The sequence below is a fragment of the Callorhinchus milii genome, unplaced genomic scaffold, assembly GCF_018977255.1.
Source record: "Callorhinchus milii isolate IMCB2004 unplaced genomic scaffold, IMCB_Cmil_1.0 Scaffold5, whole genome shotgun sequence".
NCBI classification, from domain to species: Eukaryota; Metazoa; Chordata; class Chondrichthyes; order Chimaeriformes; family Callorhinchidae; genus Callorhinchus; species Callorhinchus milii.
The window spans coordinates 17,539,889-17,562,485 of NW_024704746.1; the positions used below are offsets into that span (position 1 = coordinate 17,539,889).

The 22,597-nt window shown below is 37.2% G+C and overlaps 1 protein-coding gene across 1 annotated transcript in view; it reads right to left on the bottom strand.

The window, feature by feature from the left end:
* Positions 1-1,413: 1,413 nt before the first annotated feature.
* The window catches only part of LOC103174681, an 89,916-nt gene continuing 68,732 nt past the window's right edge, over positions 1,414-22,597 (bottom strand). The window contains exons 6-7 of the mRNA XM_007887180.2: positions 15,977-16,182; positions 1,414-3,346 (exon numbers count right to left, since the gene is read on the bottom strand). Coding sequence (XP_007885371.1) covers positions 3,160-3,346; positions 15,977-16,182 — 393 coding nt within the window. The 3' untranslated portion in view covers positions 1,414-3,159. The remainder of the gene's footprint in view (positions 3,347-15,976; positions 16,183-22,597) is intronic.

Here is a 22,597-nt window from a genome sequence, read left to right on the forward strand (position 1 = left end):
GTTCATGAAAAAGAACTGAACACCTGAAAATTCACCATCCCATTTTTATGGTAAAAACGTATTTGTTATTATTGTGTATACCACCCTAAAAACTCAGAACTGCAAGTTGAATAAGTCATCTCCAGCTCTCAGTCAGCAGAAGGGTACCCAAATGTCCCTCCACATCACGACTATTTAAAGAATGCTAATAGCCACTGGACTAAATTATTCTCATATTTAAAAGAGTTGCGTTACTGACATTTTGTTTTATCAAAGTATGCAATTAGACTTCAGCCTTAATATCTCGGAGGCTGTCACATCTCTGAACTATGCAGCACTGCTTGCCAGTCGCAATCAGAAAATGTTCCGTCCCTTCAGCTTAATGAAAAAGAAGCACTTGGCTATAAACTTGTAGTCATCCTGTATCCAATCACATTGTCTTGAGTAATTAAAATGATTAGCTTAATTAGCTTAATTAACTAAATTTGACTACAGGACATGGCCATATGGTGAAGCAAAACAAAGATGGGAGCTAATTAAACTTAAAATAATGCAGGTTTTAATTAACTCAACCCCTAGGCATCAACATTTTCAAATTTATCCAAGCTGATAATTAAAAAGTCCTCTTGCCCAACCAACATTTCTTCTCTGAGCTAATTAAATCTGGAAATGAATTAGCAACATGAAGCTCCGAATATTAATTCCTGCTGGAAGATGACTTCACTTCCTAATGAAATTAATTAGCTGCAGTGGACCTTCAATCAGATGCCAAACACTGTCCATGAACATAGACCTCATGTAATCTAGAGCCAGGCTACAAGCCCTGGGGCAGGAATTTACAACAGCAATGAACAATCTTCAGCTATGTGCCTCCCTTAATAACCAAATGAACATGTAGCTCTGTGTTTGCCAGCAGCCCTCTTTTTTATTTAACAGCGCTGGTTTATCAATGCAGTTAGTTAAACATTCTTTTGCCTAATACTACTTGTTAGTGTTAATGATAAGATTCGCTGGCAGCAATAGCATTCTGAGGAAAAGGGAGGTTTTGGGGAAAGAACAAAGGTTATACAGTATTAAATGTGAAAGCTGTTTAGTAGATAGCTCTCAAACGGTTTTCAGACAAGACAACCTTAGTATGATTAAATCACTGGGTTTACCTGTTGGTGTTTAACCCAGTGCTTGAAAAGTCAACTACCCAAATCCTATTAAGCACTATTAAAAAACATGAAGCTTAAAGGAGCAGAAGCTGTAGAGTTAATCATAAACTAAATTTGCTTCTCTCCTCCAACACAACACAGGTTGAATAGTGTGAGCCCTCCCTCAGTCTGAAAGGCAGGTGTTGATTTCCTGATGCACTTTCAAGACTGCAAATCTTTTGAGGGCTGCACTGCAATTTCAGCATCAAAATCCCTAACATTCATTTAAATATTTAATTGAAAGGAACGGAGAACAATTGCAATTATACCATTTATTCCAGGAATGTGACGAGTTAAGAAATGTTTTGCAGTTCAGTACGTTTTTCGAATTTCCCTTAATGTCATTCAGCAGTGGAAGGAAATAATTTCGTAATTGTTGAGAGATGTTTACTTTGAAAGACAAAAAATACCATTCCATTCTACAAGGGTTAAAGACACAGTGTTAGGTACAGTTTGTGCATACAGTGATCAGGACCTTGGTATACATCAATAAGAATCTGTACAAGACCTGATCTTTCAGTTGTTTTAAATTGTGTTTTTTTTTAAATGAGACTAATACTTGTTAAGATTTTTCACTCCACCAAAACTTCATAGCAAATATTCCAATAAAACAAATTCCTATGAGATTCTAAAGGGTGCTTGTAGATTTTATAACTGATCCTATAGGGTTCTGCATGACTATTTGTAGTACACCACACGCATTTCACTTGGGTCCCACAGGATCTAATAAAACCCTATTAATTTAATAGGTTCATTTAAAATCCTATAGAAAGCTCCTTTACTTTGACAAAAATGAATTTACTAATGCTCTAATTAAGAATCATGCAAGCAGTTGATACAAAATCCTTATTACGTGCAGCATTAAATTTAAAGTAGCAGCAAAGGTTAACTGAAGTGTATACCAATTACTGAAATATATGAGATGGTGAAATATATCCGACTGCTGCATTGAGATTCATTAAGATGACACTTGTGGCTTCTTTACTGTGTTTCTGCAGTTTTCAATCCAATAGCTGTTTCTATGCTTGGGTAAGGTTCCCCAGTTGCTAGTCTGAGTTCCTCCAGTGACATTTGTGCAGCCATTTGGAGTCCCAGATGCAGGAAATGAAATAATCCACGCTTATACAGACATGAAAGTGTCCATCTGGCACACAGGGCAATCTAGCTACAGAAGCAAAGCCTCATTTTTGCCATTGCATTTCATTAAAAAAGAACTATGACAGCTGCATATTTTTCCTTTATACAATATTAACTTTTTTCATTTTAAGAACACTTACAAAGTAATATGCATCTATTATCTCAAAAAGTACTATTAAAATGAGTAATTTCAGTCTTGCAGTGGGCCGTCTCATGTGCAATCGAGACAGCCACTGATTCCTTGCATATTAAGAGTGCAAATTGTTCATTTTGGAGTTTGGAAGTAAAGAAATCGGTAATTGTGAGGCACTTTCTTCGAAGCAAACCATCCTGCAAGAGACAGCATTTTTTTTTACCAGACTGGAAATATTTCTCTTTTTTTCTATTGCATTCTTGCCTTTCAGCATCCAAGACTTTTTTCTGACTGTTGCCAACCTGCAAACATGGAAGGCAAGTTTGGGCAAGCTCTCGATTTCTTTAAAGCACTTATCAAAATCGTCCCAGAATGCCATCGGTGCTCAGTCAAACAAGCTTCTTCTCTCCTGTGCTTTACCTTACAAAATCAAATATGTCAAAATTTGTGGAATTTTCTGGGGTTGCCTTTATCCTGTGTATTTCTGAGAGAGTATCAGTTGTAGCCCCAGCCATTACAAGCTCTCCCCACCACACCACGCCCCCCCAACCCACCCAACATGCAGCCAAAAGTGCCAGCAGGAGAGAATTCTGCCCATTCCAGAAGCTAAATGAGTCACCAAGAGTCAATCTGTTTTGTTCTGCCACTGGCGTTTCCTTGGGTCTTGGCCTTGCTGTGCTGTTCTGCTCACACACAGAGCTCCAGGCTTAGACCCTAGCTCGGCTTGACTACCTCCTGCTTCCCTGCTTCCATTCTGCTCACTGCAGCTGTTGTTGGGTTTTGACTAGCCAGCCACGGAAGGTTCACGCCTCTGTCGGATTTCTCCAAACTTCTTGCTCTGACAGAGAACGAGGACATTTTGGCTTTGTTGTATTTGCTGGAGCAGCAGTTGAGAAGGAACCTGGAATAAAATAGATATGTATTCATTTTATTAAAAAAAAGATCAAGTGGCATAAAATAAACTTATCAGTGAGCTGCAGATGCCAGTTCATAAATTACATGGAATTGCAATAAAAATATATGCTCTATAAAATTTCAGTAAAAATTAGCTAATGTGCATTTATCATATCTGAGTAAATACTGGTCTGCTGTGATATTCTGTTTACTGCCAACTACAGGATACATATGGAAGCAGATGTTAACCCTTTGATGACCACAGCAGCACCGCCAACTAGAACCAAAAATAATAATAATGATAATAATAATCCTTGCATTTGATTTAGAGCCATATCACGTCTTTGAGACTCTCAAAGCACTCCACAGAATATACTGTAAAGTGAATTGACAGTATATTTTGTGGGTGAAAAAATGGAAGCAGATCACATGTTGCCATTTATTCTAAGAACAATATGAATAAAGAATCGTTTCTCTAATTCTACATCTCAAGGTTTTTCATTAGGTACGTTCAGGAAATGTCTAGTAACCCATGACATGAAATGCTCATGCTCCAGAAAACTGAAAAACTATTAACTGTTTGAAAAGGCAATCATCAGCTATTAAAGCCCTGGCTGTATATGAGAGGTTTTACAATTATAATCATTGTCAACACTTTGAGAGTTCATAGTATGGATTCTAATGTTGGAATAGATACCTTTCACTGAAGTGGGGCCATTTCAAATGTAAGGCTTATGGGAGGGAAGGGTATAAACTGGAGTGATTCGCTCTCTGATTTTGCTTCCCTCACTCTGCTGAATGCTCACCACTAATGGCATGGCCGAGATCAACCACTCATCGTATGGCATATCATTGAGAATAAGTCAACTTCCTATCAATCCATGCAACATCACACCAATACAATTATGCACAGTGCCATCACGATCCCTTATTCTGTATATTTCTCCCACAAAATAGTCAATTCACTTTACAGTATATTCTGTGAAGTGCTTTGAGACGTCTTGAAGACATGATAAGGCGCTCTATCAAATGCAAGGATTATTATTACTCTTGGTTTTTGTGCAAAATATTACTGCAGGCTTCAGAGGGTTAAAACTCTCCATAAAGTAACCGGATAAGACTCATGATGGTGAAAGCACTCTGATTCTAAACAGTCATTTCCTGCCAGTGGTACACCTTCAACCACATTCTGACTGTGATTTTTTTTGAAAAAAATGATCTGACACATCTACTAGTTTGGGAGAGTCAGGCCTGTTCATTCAGGGTAATGAGACCATTGCAATTCAGGTTCAATTAAATTCTTTGTTTACTGTCTCTGGAAAGAAAAGAGAGGTACAACAATAGTCCATAAAGCTCAGAGGGTATAATGAGGAGTTGATCAAAGCTCTCAGCATTATTCATTTGTACATATGATACAGATTGATTCGACCAGTTCAACTATCCTCAATCTACTTCTCCTTCTCTCTTAATTTACTTTTGTGGGGGGATGGGGAGGAGATGAAGAGACAAAAAGATTCTGAGCCCAATTCACGACACATAAGTGGATTCAAGCACAGGAAAGTGAAAATGCCATGGATTATTTGACACCGTTGAGATCTACATATCCCTTCACGAGGCCAAAATGCCTAATGCCTTGGCCTTTTTGTAAGGTAGGGGAGAAAATGGAGAGAGAGCCTTCGGTCACCCTCAAAATCTAATGGGGAAAACTCCCTCCACTAACAAAGGTAAGCACATATACAAGTATAAAGTGACTGCAGACTCATTATCAAATCTTTCTTCTATTATCCTCATTCTCTTGAACCAATGACTCCACTCTGTGACTACTGTTCAGTTAAACCAAAATGCCTGGGAATATGCATTTAATCCGACATGTGCGTGTAATTAGTGTACATACGTGGAATTGTTTTCAGTTCAAAATAAATATTACAGCAGCGGAACTGCCGGCCGTGGAAATGGTGTAGCTCTGTGCTCCATTCACCCACGAGGATCTGATTCCTGAGCTCAGATTACAAGACTAGGTCTCAGCAGAACGAAGGAACAATGATTCCCCAAACCAGTTAGCGTCTTTGCAGCCGTTTCACATGGTCTGCACTCTGAGTAATATGGGCTTCACTCTGCAATCTGACACGGTGCCACAGAAGCAGATTTCTAAATTTGGTTTGAGTTTGTATAAAACATGGGGTTATTTACTTCAATTGCAAGATCAATGAGCCCATGCTAAAAACATTAAGAAAACGAGCAGAAAGATTGCTACAATTCACTGGTGTTAGGATACATTGATATTGAACATTATTGTGGAAATGCAAAATATATGCTGTCACAGTACGTGTGGGTAGTTTCTGTCTTGAGCTTACTACCCCGTCACCAAAAAAGCCATTAATTCAAGCTAAGAGGATTTTGGACTGAGTAAAGGGCTGACCCTTGGAGTAATCAATGGTCTCTGTAGCTTTCAAAATGCAGGTTTTTTTAAAAAAAAAAGCAGTTCTCAGCCTCATTAGGTTTTATATAATGGGCGCTTTCATTTTCCTTACTTCACAGCTTGGAAGACTATCTGCCTAGGAGTTCACATGTAATGGATGTCTTGCTGCCAAAGCTTGTGTTTGGATATTCCAAGCTCAGGCACGTCTACTCTACCCTGGAGGCCTGGGTGGTCCAGTCCACCATCACAGGTGGCTTTAGTGCCATTCTTGGTTTGCCAGGCAGAGACATTTTGTGTTGCAGGTATGAAGGAAAGAAAATCAGACCGAAAGTACACAAGGGACAGAATGTAACAAAGGATCATTGTACGAGAACATCATTTGGCACCCTGTGCGTTCCACACACCTTGCCAAAAACATGCCTAGTCTAAGAAGCATATCCAGGACACACGGTCCAGTGCCACACTGTGCAGTGCACAAAGGCATTCGGGTACTTTGACTTTTATATAAAAAGCTCATCCAAAATATAAAAACTTGCAGAAGGAGACAAAGAACTAACTTCAACACATTGCCAATATTTTTTATAATGCAAATCTTAAATGTTAAACAATGTTTACCCATGTTAAAACGTACTTTGTTGTTTGTGAACTATGAAGTCATTCAAACTCATTGAATACAAATGGTCCCTCATGGTTTAACATGTGGCTCCATGTAATATATTTAGGAAATGTGAGAAACATTGATTATTTTATTGTGGCTCCTTTCAAAAGTATCTGCAAAATGAAACCTTAGTATTTTCTTATTTTGTTTAAAGTGCTTAAAGACTTACAGTATTTGAACTTTCAAAGTTAGTGGCATAACTGACAATATCCCCAGTAAAATGATCACGTAACTGGAGAGGAAGGGAATTATAAAATTTGAAATATCACTTTAAAACACGCAATTACATTCATACAAACTGAAGAAATCACATTGCAAGTAGAAGCAGTCAAGCTGAACAACCTTTTGGCCTCGGCACTTTTTGGTAAAAGACAAACATTGTTTATACAGCAAATTTATTGTGGGAGTAAATGCTGTGTGTACGTTCATGACTGGACTAAAGTTTACAATGTAAACTTGCTGGTGGAAGCATCCAGTTTAAAACCAACATAAAAACTAACCCATGCACTGTGTGTTCTAGGCTAGTTTTCCTCTGGAAGATGGCCAACGTAAATAGTTAGCCGGTGTAATGCTTCGAGCCTGATTAGGTAACTCACCCACCCAATGGGCCACCTCATAAGTCACGATTTAAACACACCATGAAGCTAACTTTGCTGCACTGTGGTGCGAATGGGGTAGATCAGATACTTATCTTACCAGTATCCAAAATAAACTGTAGTGCAATTACTGGGCACCAGTGGTAATGGACTACAGGCTGCAATTAGAAGTACGGCAGTAATGAGCACGTCAAGGACCACAGCAATATTTCTGAACCACGTCCAAAAATAATAGTAAGTCTGAACTTCTTGTTTTCCTTACAAATGTAATGTTCAACATGTTTTTGTTAAAAACAGGTTATAATTTTAGGGGAAAAATGAGATGGAAAGTATGCTTCTTTTCGAAGGTACAGTGCGAGCCATTTATAATGGAATACTGTTAGCCACGTCATCAGTTCATGACCAGAGCAGCATCACTGTGCTAAAAGCTATCTGAGCAATTAGAAATCCAGTCAGACTTTTACAGTGTTTTACAGTGAAAATTGTGACCTGTGGTGTGTTAATTAATACCAGCGTTAATTAACACATTGTTAAAAATTCTACTCTTGTCAATAACTCAAGACGTTGGTTTCACAAACCTCCCTCCCGCCAAATCCGACACTGCCACAGTTGTTCAGACACTTGAGTTCAGACCGTGGATTAACATAAACATCCAAGCTGCTGACTGGCAATCCAATGTATGTTGTGACTTAATTCTGGTTCAATTATTGTGATGACATTTGTTAGGTCAGAGTATTAAGGGATACTGGGCAAGGGCGGGCAGGTAATTGGACTTGATGTACAGATCAGCCATGATCTTACAGAATGGTGGAACAGGCTCGAGGGGCTGAATGGCCTACTCATGTTTCTATGAAGGAGTTGGGCCGGGGGGAGGTGGGAGGTAGATAACTTACCATTCCTAGACTTTTCTATTGTACAAATTCAAATTCAGTGCAAATTCTGATAGGTAATAGACTTGAAAGAATTATAATATCAATGCAGAAGTCAGTGCTTAACCTTTGAATTCTATTAGCTTGACAGCATTAATGTAGCAGGAAAATCGGTGATCATCGCCAGTCAAACTTTGTAACAAATAAAGAGTTGTGTGTTCTTTACGTACAAGGCACCGCACAGCAATGTCAGTATGAGTAAATTGCCTGGTCTGTGGTCATACATCACTTGACAGCAATTACCTGTGAAGTTCTTTGAGATGTTTTGACATTATAGGACTTATCAAATACAAGTATTATTATTATCATTATCATATTATGTGATCATGCTCAACTGGCACAATATAAGCAGGCTGATAAGTTAGTTGGATCTGGATTTTTTTTAACATTGGTTCTTGGATTAAAATCTCTGGACGTGTTCCAACAGTAAAATCTAAAATGGGGAGGTAAGAGCTTGCAGGAAATATCCTAAATAATTGAGAATGACTTATAACACAGAGCAGGAGCTCAGAGCAAAGTGTGCAGGAAGTAGAGAAGACTTACAGCAGCACTGGTTTCTATGCTGCTGGAGGCTTGAGGAAGAAAGATAAAGGTCTCCAATTGGCAGGGGGCCAGGATTGAAGCGTAATTGAGAATGAATATTCCAATTATGGTTTTGGGAGGTGGGGGGGCCATGCAACATCTATGTACAACTCTTGCCCCCTTCTCCAACTAGGGATAGAATATCGACCTGTTCTGATGAAGGGTCATGGACCCGAAAAGTTGACTCACTTTCCTTTCTTCATAGATGCTGCCTGACCTGCTGAGTTTTCCCAGCTCTCTCTGTTTTTGTTTTAGGGATAGAATATGTTGGTAGAGTTCATGAAAGAGTATGTTTTGCTTTGTGTGTGTAGGTGACGGGCTTGATGGGCAAAGTGGCCAATTCTCATTCCAAGCTTACTTAAGATCTTATGACTCGTGAACATTCTTTCCCTTTCTGTGCTTTAAAATCCTACCAAAAAAAGGGTAGAGGAAGCCAATCAGGCTTGAACTGAATGAACTATCCTGAGTTGATCAAGACAGAAAGAGATGAGGTACACAAAGGAAACTGAAGCTCATGATGAACTAACTGAAAAACACAACAGAAAATCAATTTGTAGCAGTTAGTTGGGGAAAAAAGAACAGAATTCCCTTCTATGAAAAACAAAGGTCAGGCAGGATTTGGGTGTTCTTTAAATGTTGTCTTAGAGCATTTCTTTAAAGGTTACGATGTCATGTAGTTTCAGAGTAGAGATGTAAGAGGAGCCCTATAAACACCAGCTCTGCCTCAGGCCAGTTAGTGACTGTGACACACTGTGACAGTGGACAGCAGGAGGCTGGCTGATGTTAGTCCGTCATCAATGCCACTGGGCAAAGATGCATTGGTTTCAAATGATTTAAAACATTGGTTGCAATGCAGGCCACAAAGTTTTAATGTATTTGTATTGTTTATCAACGGTTGCTTTATCTGTGTAAGGCCTTATTTTGTAACCTATTTTGCTGCATGCCTAAATACATTGTGCAATGAAATATTTCAACATGTCCAAAACAATCAAATTAATTTGGTGAATTTTTGCAAGTTAACAAACATGGGTCCAAATCTGTAAATAATGACAATAATAGTGGCAAATAATCTAATTGGTGCCAATTTATAATGGGGTTCTTTAATAAGGAAAGTGGATGCACATCACACTTATCTTTCCTTTCTAAGGAATCCTGCTTGAAATTATAACATATAACACCCTATAATATTTTTGTTTCAGTCACATTTTGGTCGCATTTCATGCTTTTTTACAATAGGAAGATTGCTAATATTTATGGCAATATGTATAATAAAACATAGCCTAATCATGAATATTTGATTTGCTATGCATTTTACACATGAAATAATATAGTCCAAGAAGGGGGGGAGGAAAGATATGAGAAAGTATCAATTGCTGAAATAACACAAAACTGCACTTTTATAAGTTACTCTAATTTAGATTTACCCAGGCAACTCGAAGATAAAGAAAAATGCTTGTTAAATCACATTAAACAAAGACTGAGAAATTTAACATTTGGCGGCAATAATTTGGTTTTAATATCAGGAAGTAGCGTCTTCTAACCATAAAAAGTACTGTATATATTTGCCTTTCTAATTCATTTCTCTTTACAGAAGGTATTTTTGTCAGACACATTGATAGTTGGCATAATGATAGACAAAGTCCATAGAGAGTCAGGCCTCAATGTTTCCAATTGGGGTGAAACCAACCAGTTCCATGTTATACTATGAAACAAATATTCCTATTCAAACTGACAGGAATAGGATTGTTAGACAATCTGAATTCAGGGAGTCTGAAGTAAAAAATTTTGCCAGCATGCAAAGTGTTTATAGGAAGAGAATTCAATAAACCTTCAGGGGAATGAATAGTTTGGATACGATGCCTCCCTAGAGTTAGAGAAAGAGATCTTGGATCTATGCAACTTTCAGACTTCCAAAGAACTCAATGTATCTGTTCTCCTGCAGAGTACTAAGGAGATGGCCACTCAGATTTATATTCCCTTAAAGAAATAGACTTGGATGCATGACCCAATTCAACAAAGGGATACTCGAGACATGTCCTTTTCCATATGGGTGCAATAAGAACAGATGCAATACATTTACACAGATGATAAAAAAGGAATAGCTATATGCAACAACATTCCTCTGGCATTCTCTGTCATTGTCTTCCAACTACTCACACCAGAAGCTTGCAAAATATGAGTTACATAAATGCTTGTCATGTTCTGCCATCATAGCAATGGACATTTGTAGAAAAAGTGTAAATTCCCCACAGCTATTACGTGATATCTTTCTATTAAAGAATTATCCAAATTATCAATGTCTAAAATGGAGTCTGTTGTGGTTGTTGGGGAAATAAATGTGCGTGCTTATAAGGTAATCAAGTCAATGCTGAAGACTTAAACTGCTTCCACTCAATGCCAGCACCAAGCAATCTCATATCAGCAACAGTGTAAGTTAGATACAGAGGTAAAGCTTCCTTTACCTTGTGATATCTCCATTTACTCATCTTGCTATCTTTGCGCTATTGTTGAATGACACTGTCAATTAGTCTTTAACCATGGGGAGTTTCTATATAGACTCATGTTCAGTACCAGCTGGATCGAGACTGCCCAAAATCATTTCACTCAAGAGTACTATAGCCAACAGAGAGAATAGATTTACATACCCATCATTCTGGGCTGGATTCAAACTCTAGTCCCAATTGAGAAAGGGCAGTTTTCTAACCCATTGCACTACGCTGTCCTTGTCGTATGTTTTGTTAATCTCGTACACAGTGGGGATTAGCAAAACCGCACTGACTTGATTTTGAGGTCAGTTTTAAATTTGACTGACTCAGCCCATTGAACTCAAAGACGGCTCTGTACCATTATAGCTCCAAAGTTAACAGTTTGGCTCCACTCCATGTATTTTTTTTCATCAGTTCAGGTTTTGATTTCTTGATGAACAGAGAAATCTGGCATCTGGTAATGAATCCAAACTCAGCCTGATTGAAAAAAACAAGTGCTGGGTCGGTTTGACATTTGCACCTGGCAGCGATCTCAGCTCCACTATGTGGTATAAAAATACCTCACTGGTGAGAAATTAGAACTGGAATTGAATAGTTTGGAATTGTCAACACAGCTTTTCTCAGGGCATCTGCTATTACTGAAACATCAAGGCAAACAGAATCTCTTCCTGCTACACTCCTGTAAGCATTCCATCATTTTGCACTTTGTCTTGGAGAACATCCACCTACTCTGTTGTAAACTTTGAAACCTTTTTTTTTGAGAGCTCATCATCCCTATTCAATTTCCCTCTCTGGCAACTAGCAATTCAAGCATGATCTAAGGAGACAGGACACAAAACATTTATGGAATGGCAACAAAATGTCTCCCGATTCCTTTCCCTTGATATAATGTAAGTAAAACTGATAATCTCTTGTTACAACAAGCTATATCAATAATATATGAATTTTTGGGGGGCTGGAAGTTTATTCCTACAAATAAGACAATGCACATTTAAACAATGTCAGGGATTTGTCTAGCTAGTGGTGCAAGGACCAGAAGCCAAGATGTATGCTTAAAAGCAGGATCTAAAAAAGTACAATTATGATAATTATTTTTATTTGGGGTTATTTTTTAAAAGTTTTTTTGAGCACTAATCAGAAAGCCAACTCGAATAATTGTGTTTTACCATAATACTTGCATTCCATATTGGAAAATTGGCTGTAGTTCAGCTTCATGTCAACCTTGTGCAGGATTTGTTGTGGAAGGAGAGAGAGAGAGAGAGGAGCACCAAGAAAATTTGTTCCAGACCTAAAGGTTTAAGGGGAGCCCATAAAATGGATCTAAAAACAATTGCTTATTAGACATTGATGGTTTCCCGTAGTGTAAAATTCAATAGAATTTTAATATAGCTAACAGGATCTTAGATTTGTAAAACTGTTTATGTTTGCCCTGAGTGCAATATAGCTTTATATCCAACAAATAATTATTTTATCCAGTGTAAGTTCCATTTTCATAGGCACCACTTACCCACACCTTAATCCACTACTACTTCAATGATGGAAACATTACGTTGAAAGCAAATATTGTAGTCTCTTATGGAAACCTGCAATTACAGTATTGGTCTATATATTCTAGGGATAGTTTTAAATATACCTCTTAGTGGAGAATCGAGTAAATATCCATAATTTTAAGGGCTTTACACGTAAACAGTTTTTAAACAAAAATATTCATTATGGAGCTGAAAAGGATATTATCTTAAGAATACTAAGTCTATACGCTACGTGATACCTTTGTATTACTTGGTATGTGATGATTGTCTGCCAGTAGCACAACTAAATTGTAGGATTAGAATGTTTCTGCCTCCTCCCTGTGTCAATTTACTTTAATTTAGAAGCTCAGTATAAAACACAAAACTGTAAGATCCCAGGTTTGATTTCCCCTGCTAAGCTGAATTAACTACTGTAATCGCAACTAGGGTACCAATTGGGCAGCTCAAGTTAGCCCCAACCACTTCAGCTGGGGCGGGGGAGTAATCAGCCAGGAATCCTACTCTTGATTGCTATCTAGTCATCCTGTTGGAAAGTGTGTGTGTGTGTAAATGTTAGGTGAGCATAGGATCCCAAATGGTTGTGATACCCCTATGGTCAAACAGCTTGCCAACAACTACTCGCTAGACACACAGACTTAATTATTTGGTGGAGGTAGCTAGAGGCATAAAACTCTGGTCAGGTCCATGCTATTTTGAAGGATCAGATTATTAGGTTTACCTTACATTTTATCAGAAGGAAAGGAATTGGGAGACATTTTCACATTTCCAGCGCCCAAGGGTGAGAATCACTGGTGCAAAGAAAAAAACACATGTGAACAAGTTGAACAAAATAACTTGCATTTTTTTTCTTTTGGTATGGATTAAAAATGCCTTTTATCTTCACAAAATACACAAATTATCAACAGCTCCTTTAACTTTCTGCCAAACCTGAATCCCTTTGGTCACATTATTAAAAATCATGCATTAGCACTAATATATTGCTTTCATGATTTGTGATGTGTTCTATATCCTACAGTTGTGTTGTAGCCTTATACCACACTCCCAGCCATCCATTGTTCTCTCCATAATCAACATGGTGTAGGGCCCACCTACTGCATTGTCTACCTGTTGAAACAACAATTTATATAGCACCTTTAATATAGAATGAATGTCTCAAAGTACTTCACAAAGACAATGGAGCTCTTGAGCGTGGAAGAAAGAAAACTGTAAATTTCATGCCCAAACACATTACTGTACTTTTCTTGCCACTTTGGGTCAGTGGCAGGTCAAGGGGCATTTAATGATTACTAACCGCAAGATTGTTTCTTTCATAAAATGTGATTATTGAGGATTACCATTTTTGGTGGTTTCAAATGTGCAAGGCTTCGGGGTGATGGGCGGGGGGGAGGATTACAAATCTGGAACAGTGCTAACCTTGTCCCACAAATAAGAAATACAGCTGGTTTCTAAAGACTCTGAGAGTTGTATTTAGTTTCTCAGTTAGATACTAGTTACCGAGTGCAATGTATTCACGTGTGACTCTGCTATCCTATTGCCACTCAGCTCTCCTGCGGTGCAACCAGTCAGATGGAAGTGTTCACAGCTCCCTCTAAATGGGCAATGTAATCAAAAACTCCACAAAATTGTAGTAGCAATCACTGTTGAAAGTAACTCACTTATGCCATTGTAATTTTATTACACGGTGGTTCATTTTGAAGGTTTCTCTGAAGAAAGTAGCAGAATGTAATTTCAGAGCAAATGCTGTTGTCTTCACTTTGGGAACTGAAGTTGACAGCAGAAAAGTTCCACTCATAAGTTCAAGATGAAAATTTTAGCAAATATTATTATTTAATGGCAGATGTATTGTATATCTAAGTTGGTATTGAGTAATGTAGGAGAAAGACTAGTTGCACATAGTGTGTATATGTTGGATGTTTTATCATCTCATATGCTGCCTTGCTGATACCCTAATTCACAGCACTTTGTAAAGTCACATGATGGGTAATGCTGTTAATTAGTTGAAAAGAATAGCATAAAATAAGGGGTTGGGTGATTCTAAAGTGGTTTGTAAAACCTGTAGATTGTAGGAGGAGAGAAAAACTAGGAGTTAAAGAGTTCCATAGTCTTGAGATCCTAAGAAAGAATGAGTTAGAAGTGTATTGACTGCCATCAGAGGTAAGAGAAGGTCGCTTCTGCTTAGAAATACAAAAAGACAAAAAAAAGCTTTGAGGAGCTGAAAGAAACAACATTATGTCTGTGTTTTACAGGGCATGCATTAAGGTAACTACTGTGCTGAAGCGAAGCAATGGTTGTGGGTACTGAGGGTGTGAAATGAGGGTATATATCGAAATGGTGAGACTAAAATTATACGTGTTTATGGTACTAGAGCAGAATGGAGCAATGGGAGAAGATTATTTGTCGAGATCATAAAGATAAGAATTACAGAAGAAACATGTGCCAAAGAGGATAGTTTTCTCTTTTGCTTTGAAAAGTGGTGTAAAGAAGGATTAAAATAAGTTTTGAGAGAAAGCTTTGTTGAGGGATCAGAAGGAACAAATGCTAGAGGGGCAATTAGGAAACCGTTGCTGCTTCTTTCCAAGAAAGCAACATTTAGCAGCTCTAATATTTTGCTTACAGAGGTTGTGTGTGAAGATAAAGTCAGCTTGGGAATCTTCAGATTCGTTAAGATGCTGCCACTCTTACCACATGAAGAAATGAGATTCTGAACCTGTCCTCTGGCAACTTAGGAGAGGCATTCATTATGAGCACCTAAGTCTCCAACAACAATGATTTCAACAAAGGGGAATTTACAATAGCTGGATTTGATTTTGTTCAGTAGAAAGTTGAAAACTTCTGAAGAATTCAGTGGTTGGGGAAGTGGTAGATGCAGCAGATGGATCAAAATATTAATTTACCGAATTACTTAGGTAGTAAAAAAATTATAGTCCCAAAATTCCATTCACTTTTATTTTCGTATGAAAAATTGATCCAGATGTGACAATTTCATTACACCTCACTCTATTGACAGTAATTGTGCTATTGCTATAATAGAAGTTATCCCAGCTTAATTAAAAATATAATAACTTCCGTAGTTAATACTATTTCCAGCTGATTTTCAAGAGAGGTATAGGATAATAAGCAATGTACAATCTTATGACTTACTTGTGCATTTAAACAATGGCACTACACACCAATAGTGAGCATTCGTTGCCTACTTTAGCACATATTCTGAGATGATTAAAACCGCAGCAGAAATCAGATTACCTGCTTACTGGAGATAGAAAATTAAGCATGTGTAGACATGTAATGTTATAAGAATTGCTAGTAAATTAATTTTTGAAGCAGCCTATTATTTATCAAATATAGTGTGTTTTCTGAGGTCTTTGGGGAGTTTATTGAAGTGCAGGTGTTTAGCGGTAAAAGAGTTAATTTGCAAAAATTGCACCTGCATCTACTCACTTGACTAGGATGCTTTCTGCCAGCAGCCCAAAACAAATAGATGCTGCCTTGAACAAAGAATGGGGTGGTGGGTTGTCAAAGGCTGTCATCATCCTGTACACAGTGAATGGCACAACAGCCATTAGGCCCAAGATGACTGCAAGAAGCATCCAATTCTGCCAGCGGACAGCAACGAGCATCCATGCTGAGCCATTCTGTAGGTGGTACTGTGAAACACAAAACAAATATCTTAATGTGTTGATGCTATGAACATAAATAGCCTATAGCCAAAGAATCAAGACAGCAAAACACAAAGCAATAACTCACATCTGGTGACTTCTAATTATTACTGCAATTCATTTTGCAAAGTTCAAATAAAATTATGACTGCAAGTACATATTGGTTTACACGACTCTGCTGGTTGTAAATCTAACCAAATAGTATCTTATGAGAAAATAAAATATTATACATGCACATTGGTATACATCATTATATATTATTAAACCAGTGAGGCCTGGTGTTTATTATATACAGTGTTTATATTTGTATTCTACAGTTTTCAACCCTCTAGCGAAATGTTAAATCTTTTACAGCAGACAATGTTGTATATTAACCCATATTTTAAAATGAAATTATATTTGTTGCTCCGTTACATGATATAAAGTAACCGGAATTCGAAAGAGTTGTTTTTACTAAACTATCTTGTTAAATTTGCGAAAGCTTTTGAATTCATATTCCTAGATGTCATGCACAAAATGTACAGTGGTCTGGTCAAGCTGCACCTGGAGTACTGCATACACACAAAGGTAGTACAGAAGAGGACAATAAGACTGATTCCCAGTGTTAGATGAGCTATTAGAAACAACTACTTAAGCTAGGAATCTTCAAATGCAAGTATTCTTCTTATTATTATTCATTATTATTATTAATGAGTATTTCTTTAAACCGAGGCTATGAACAGCTGCAGGGATTACCTGGATAGGTGACAGGGACCATAATCCTTAAAATAAAAAAAAAGCTTAATCCTGTAAAGGCAAAATGGTGCCGTGCCATTGGTATTCTGGAAGGATTAAATGAAATGGGTCAAAGAGCCTCCTACATCTAAGTTCTCTTGTGATATTATAGGGTTTCTAGCATTAAGAAAACGCAGAAGGACCGGATCAGAAAATGTAACATCATAACAGAAGAGTTATGGGTCAAGCTTAAACCCTACAAGACCTCTTGGTCTCCTAACCCCCTAAATGGACACTGTAAACCAATTTCAGAATTACACAGAGAGTGAGAAATTTCTCTTGGCGTGAATAATTCGCCAATTCGCCAATATTATTAATATTTATTAATAATTATTAATAAATAATAATTTATTATTATAATAAATGCATATCACTAACTTCACATAGTTCAAGATGAAATTCTAAAGCAGAAAGTTACCATGGTCAGTTGCCTTTGTATACAAACGCAATCATTTTTATAAAAAANGGCTATGATTTAAAATGATCTTATTCAAAAAATTGTTCTCTGTATTTTGATTCCATTGCAACAATTTCCTGTTGTAATTTTAGGGTTTTAAATCACTTACAGTGAACAATCCAAGGCTTTCAAACAAACTTTTAGTGTTTATCATCAATGTTTCCAAAACTAGGTAGTTAAATACATTGCAAAAACTAATAATGCAGAATTATTGGCTATTTCCATGGAGCATATTTCAGAATCTTTCCTCAGTACTATCCTCAGTTTTAGACCCTACATTAAGTTTTATTTTTAAGTTTTGTGTACAGTGGTTAAAGGTTTTTTTCACAGGATTTGAAAATGATATAGAAGATAAAATGGAATTAATAGGCAGTGGTCAATGAGGTTCAAACACACCTGTTTGCAGAAACTAAAATTCTCTTGATCTTAGCGTTAGAACCATGTAGATAGAGATTTAATAAGAGGAACTGTACCTCAGTGTAACAGGATTATCTTTTGTCTAAGAGACAGCCATTTATGGCTAAAGGCAGCAATAGCAGATAATAATAACAATAATAATAAAAAATAAACTTAAAAGCAACACTGTATATCCTAGTTCCTACCCATTGTCTAATCTGCCATGTTGGTCCCTTCTACAGCAGCCTGCAACATATTTATGCCAATGTACCAACTATAAATCAGCAATGGTCTTAAAGCAGCCTAAAATGAAGGAAGTTAGAAAACAAACAAATGGTGCTATGAAGCTTATCTGTTAATGAAGTTTTAGGTTTTTATGGTCATAATAATGTGGACAATTTTTAGGCTGCAAAAAAAGCAGCCTATATAATTTCGCTAGGATTTTAAGATGGGTTATGTTATTTTACTTTTCAAATTCCATTATTAACTCTACATATGTAAAGATAGGATTTCAGGCCCTATGTTTTAAGGTTAACAGCATAACATATTTTGGGCTTTAGGTCTTATTATCTTCAAATCCATTTCTGACAGAATGTTGGATCTGCATTTAACCTGTATTCACTGCTTACTACTAAAACTGCTTTCACTTGTGTGCATTACCTTACAGCACAGTTTGGCTTACGCTTGGGCACCTTGGGTCTGTGCATCAACTCTCGTGTGAAAACTGCAAGCAAAACCGCTGTGTGCTTCCTCTAACAGAGATTAAAGCTGGAGTTTGCATAATGTCTCAACATCATTTAATTAGTGTCCTAAATTCATTTGCAATGCACACTGCACATTGTAGGCTGTTGTTCGTGAATTCGTTTCTATGTGGCAAGAGCCGTCAAGCTATCTGTGATTTTTAATGTAACAGCGAGCCCCAGTAATGGCTCACTGATAAGTGAATGCATCTATCTTCATTACCTGGTCATTTCTGTTTCGGTTTGCTCTACTGCTCGTAAAGGATATGTCTATGTGAACTGCACAATCAAGCCCTCATCCAAAGCAGATTCAGAACTTTCACTCATTTATTCTTGACTTCTCTTAATTAAATTTTATTAAAAATGCAATCGTTCATTATGACACATTCCTGTGAAGAGGGGCATTGCTCACAGGGAGATTTACTTCATTTCTGCTTTATCTATGCAGCCATTATTAGCATGAAAGAGAGCAAGTCAAAAGTGCCTTTTCATGTTTACTCTCCTTTATTGAATAAACACACGGAAACCAGAACAGCATTTTTTAAGGCACAGTCAGACTTCATTAACACTGATCCAAGCTGTGCATATACTCTAAAATGAAATATTTTTCTCAAATGTATTGCATTCTGGCCATTTTTAAATCTAAAAGTATTCACACTTTCTATTAATGCAATAACATTTAACTCCATTAATAGTCATCTCTGTCACTGCGCTCTAACGAATAACCATTGAATAGAACATCAAGTGCTTCTTATAACCCACATTAAATATTGAAGTCATTTGCAATACAAGGTAATGAGATCTGACTGCAATCCTTCCAAAGTTTCAACTTTAACAACATCACAACCTTTTTCTAAGCAGGATCACCCAGTGGCACTTTCGATGCTAAACTCCACACATTTCATAACTACTAAATAAATAACAAATAAGATTAATGAAATTGGATGTTTGACCATCTAGCAAACATTAGCACCAAGCCATTTTTCTGTGGTATCCAAAGGCCACAGCACGGTATATTACTCCTTAATCGTTGCACCCAGGATCTAGAAGAGAAATGGCTTTTGAAACAGCTATGTCCTTCATAAAAGTTCTTATATATTGAGTAAGGAGTGTAGGATAAAGATTTTCAAAGCTACCTTAAAGTATAGCCCCAAGATAAACTTATTTTCAAATATGTAATTTGAGAAAATTATATGGATGCAAAAAGATATTTTGGAAACTATGCTGACAACCTGCCAAAATGTGTCAGAAGTTAAGAGGGCAATTTTATGAATGCCAACAATCAGTGTGTCAGATAGCATTAAATAAATGAAGAGATTTCAGGCATTGGTATGTATTTCTTTACATGAATACTCTTCAGCTATAACTCTCTTTCAACATATTATTGGCTTTATGGCCCTGTAGGTCAAGCAAACTATTGAGAGGTCAAAAACTGCGCCAAGAAGCTACAGTATCCACAGAAGGAATGTAATTATGTTTTTAAATTCCTGACCGAGAAAGAAAGTCAGACAAACCTCTTTTGACCTGTAAAAGCTCTTAGACTGAGAGGAACATGAGATCATGGGCAAATTAGAGGCGGCTTTGGTAATTCAGCACTAAGTGCAAGATACTGGCCTAACGTCATTCTTTCTGTTTAATGTTTTATTAGCACCAAAATGCAGACAGTTAACTTGACATTTGAAATGGGGTCCCTACAATTGTTTGAATGTGGGCAACAGTAAATAGCAATCTGTTTATACTATTCCTATTTAAAAAGATGTTGATTTTCCACTTGCCACTATGTTTTTTTTCCCCTTTATTCTCTATTCCATTTGGGCTTGCTTTTTCATTTGGAAAGAAGATGCCTCTTTGACGGATTAGTTTTTTGTAGGATAGGGACAACTATCAAATCTCACAGGTCTATTCTTAGACGGTGCTTTTATGTAACTTTATAAAATCTTATCTGCTGCATTAAACTATGGCACGTCATTGACACCGCAGTTTCTCAGGATCATTTCTGAAAAGAAGTGGCTTTCAGCCAAAGTCAAATTGCAGTTGAACTGAAAAATATACAAGTAGAACTTGGGGAAGAGTGAAGCAGTACTCCATTTGAATCCATAAACTCAGCAAGCCAAAATAAATGAAACGTAGAAACAAAGCAAATTTCTAAAGCTGCTGTTTCCTGTATAGAAGTCAAAAGAGAGACTAAAGTCGAATTTATTGCAATTGTGTCAAAGTTTCCATTTTAATCCCAACATGACCACGTTTGCCCACAAAATACACAGTCCCTCCACTTTTATAGTGTATTCTGTGAAGTGCTTTGGAACCCCTGCCTGGGTTGAAAGGCGTTGTACAAAAATGTACGATTATTATAAGTACAAATCCATAATGCAATTGTGATGAGGATTTTGAAATTAACAATATGTTTTTAACCAACCATTTTGTGTGGTATCTTGCTTTTGTGTAATATTGAATAGAGTAGCTTGAATTTCACTTCTGTGTATGGGAGGGGAGCAGTGGGACTGTAGGCAATAAACAATAATGTGAAAGGTGACTTTCACCAGGGTCTACCTTATTATTGGTACCACATTAATTTCTATCCTGAGGCAAAACCTAATGAGAAGTCTCCCAAACCGACATGAATGCCTTATCCTGTCACTTACTCCCCTCATCCAAATTAACCAGTAGTCAAATTTGAACTGGACTAGACCTGTGCTTATTTCTAGTGGAAGGCAGATAAGTATGTGCAAAGACTGCAACTACCTATATATTTTACTTATCTCTATCAAATGCTCTACTTTCCTGAAGGTAGAAGCTCCATACTAGGGTATAGTTCCACTAGGATTATACCTCATCCAAGTGGTCATTTTCACATACAAGTCCAATGCCAAGGAGGGGGGGGGGGAGAGAAATGCCAATCTTCTTCTCACTCAATGTCCAATAGAGCTCACAAAGAATCAGAATTCTCATTGATTTTTAACTTATTCAGTACCATGATGCCAAGAGCTATTTGTACCTCACCATTGGCGTGGAGATCACTTAACTCAGCAAAGAATAGGGGATTGTAATAGCAGACCAGTCTGGCCACATACTGGGCAGCTTCTTTGTCAACCCATTCATTGGGGAGCTGCAACTACAGTTTGATAAATTGATTTAATCTGAGCAAAGTCCAAATTAATTTGCTTATTAAGATGCATTTTGATCCAATTTCTAGTTTCATTATCCAACCTGGTTTTTTTTTCGAGAGAGAAAATTAGCAGGGAGCAAGATGCATAGTGTCACTTGTGTTAGCAGTGAGGGCTACAGAGAAGCTTTTAGCTAAATGCTTGCAGCCACACTTCAAATGGTGCAAATAATTCAGCACAAGACTTGCTAGATCTGAAAAGAAAAGAATGTGTATGTATGTATATATATATAGAGAGAGAGGGGGAGAGGGCTGAAAGCAGATAGTAACAAATGCAAACAATGTATTGATCTTAATCCCCAGAACAATCACTCTAAATCACCCAGATTTTGCCAATAGTACAATGTGCATTAGTGATTACTGTAAATCAGGGCTTACCTGATATGAAATCACCACACTTATCTACATTCCCTGCACCATTATCTATAGCAGTGCACAAATGCACTCAGCACAAGCAATATACCTAGGTCATGTGTTCATTGCAATCTGAAATCAGAATGCCCTACAGCCAGCCAAGAACTCTGCTGGATTGACAGTGTCATGTGATATTTAACTTTAAAACTAAGAGATGTTCTATCTGAACCTCTTTTGCATCTTATAGCAATTTCATGTCCACAGGATTACTTGGTACTTATGCCTTGTGTGACAACTTCTAAAACAAAAGCTGTTAAGCCAGGGCAGGATAGAAATTCCATCTGGGTCTCAGTTCACCCTATTAAGGTACAATTTCAGAACATTCAGAATTTGTCAAATTCTTAAATACAGTCATTGAGTTTCTTCTTTTAAGAACTTACAGAAGACAGGCTTCAAAGTTGAAACTGAATTCAACAATTTACCAAATTCTATTAAATTGAGACTTGGGTGGAATTTCTG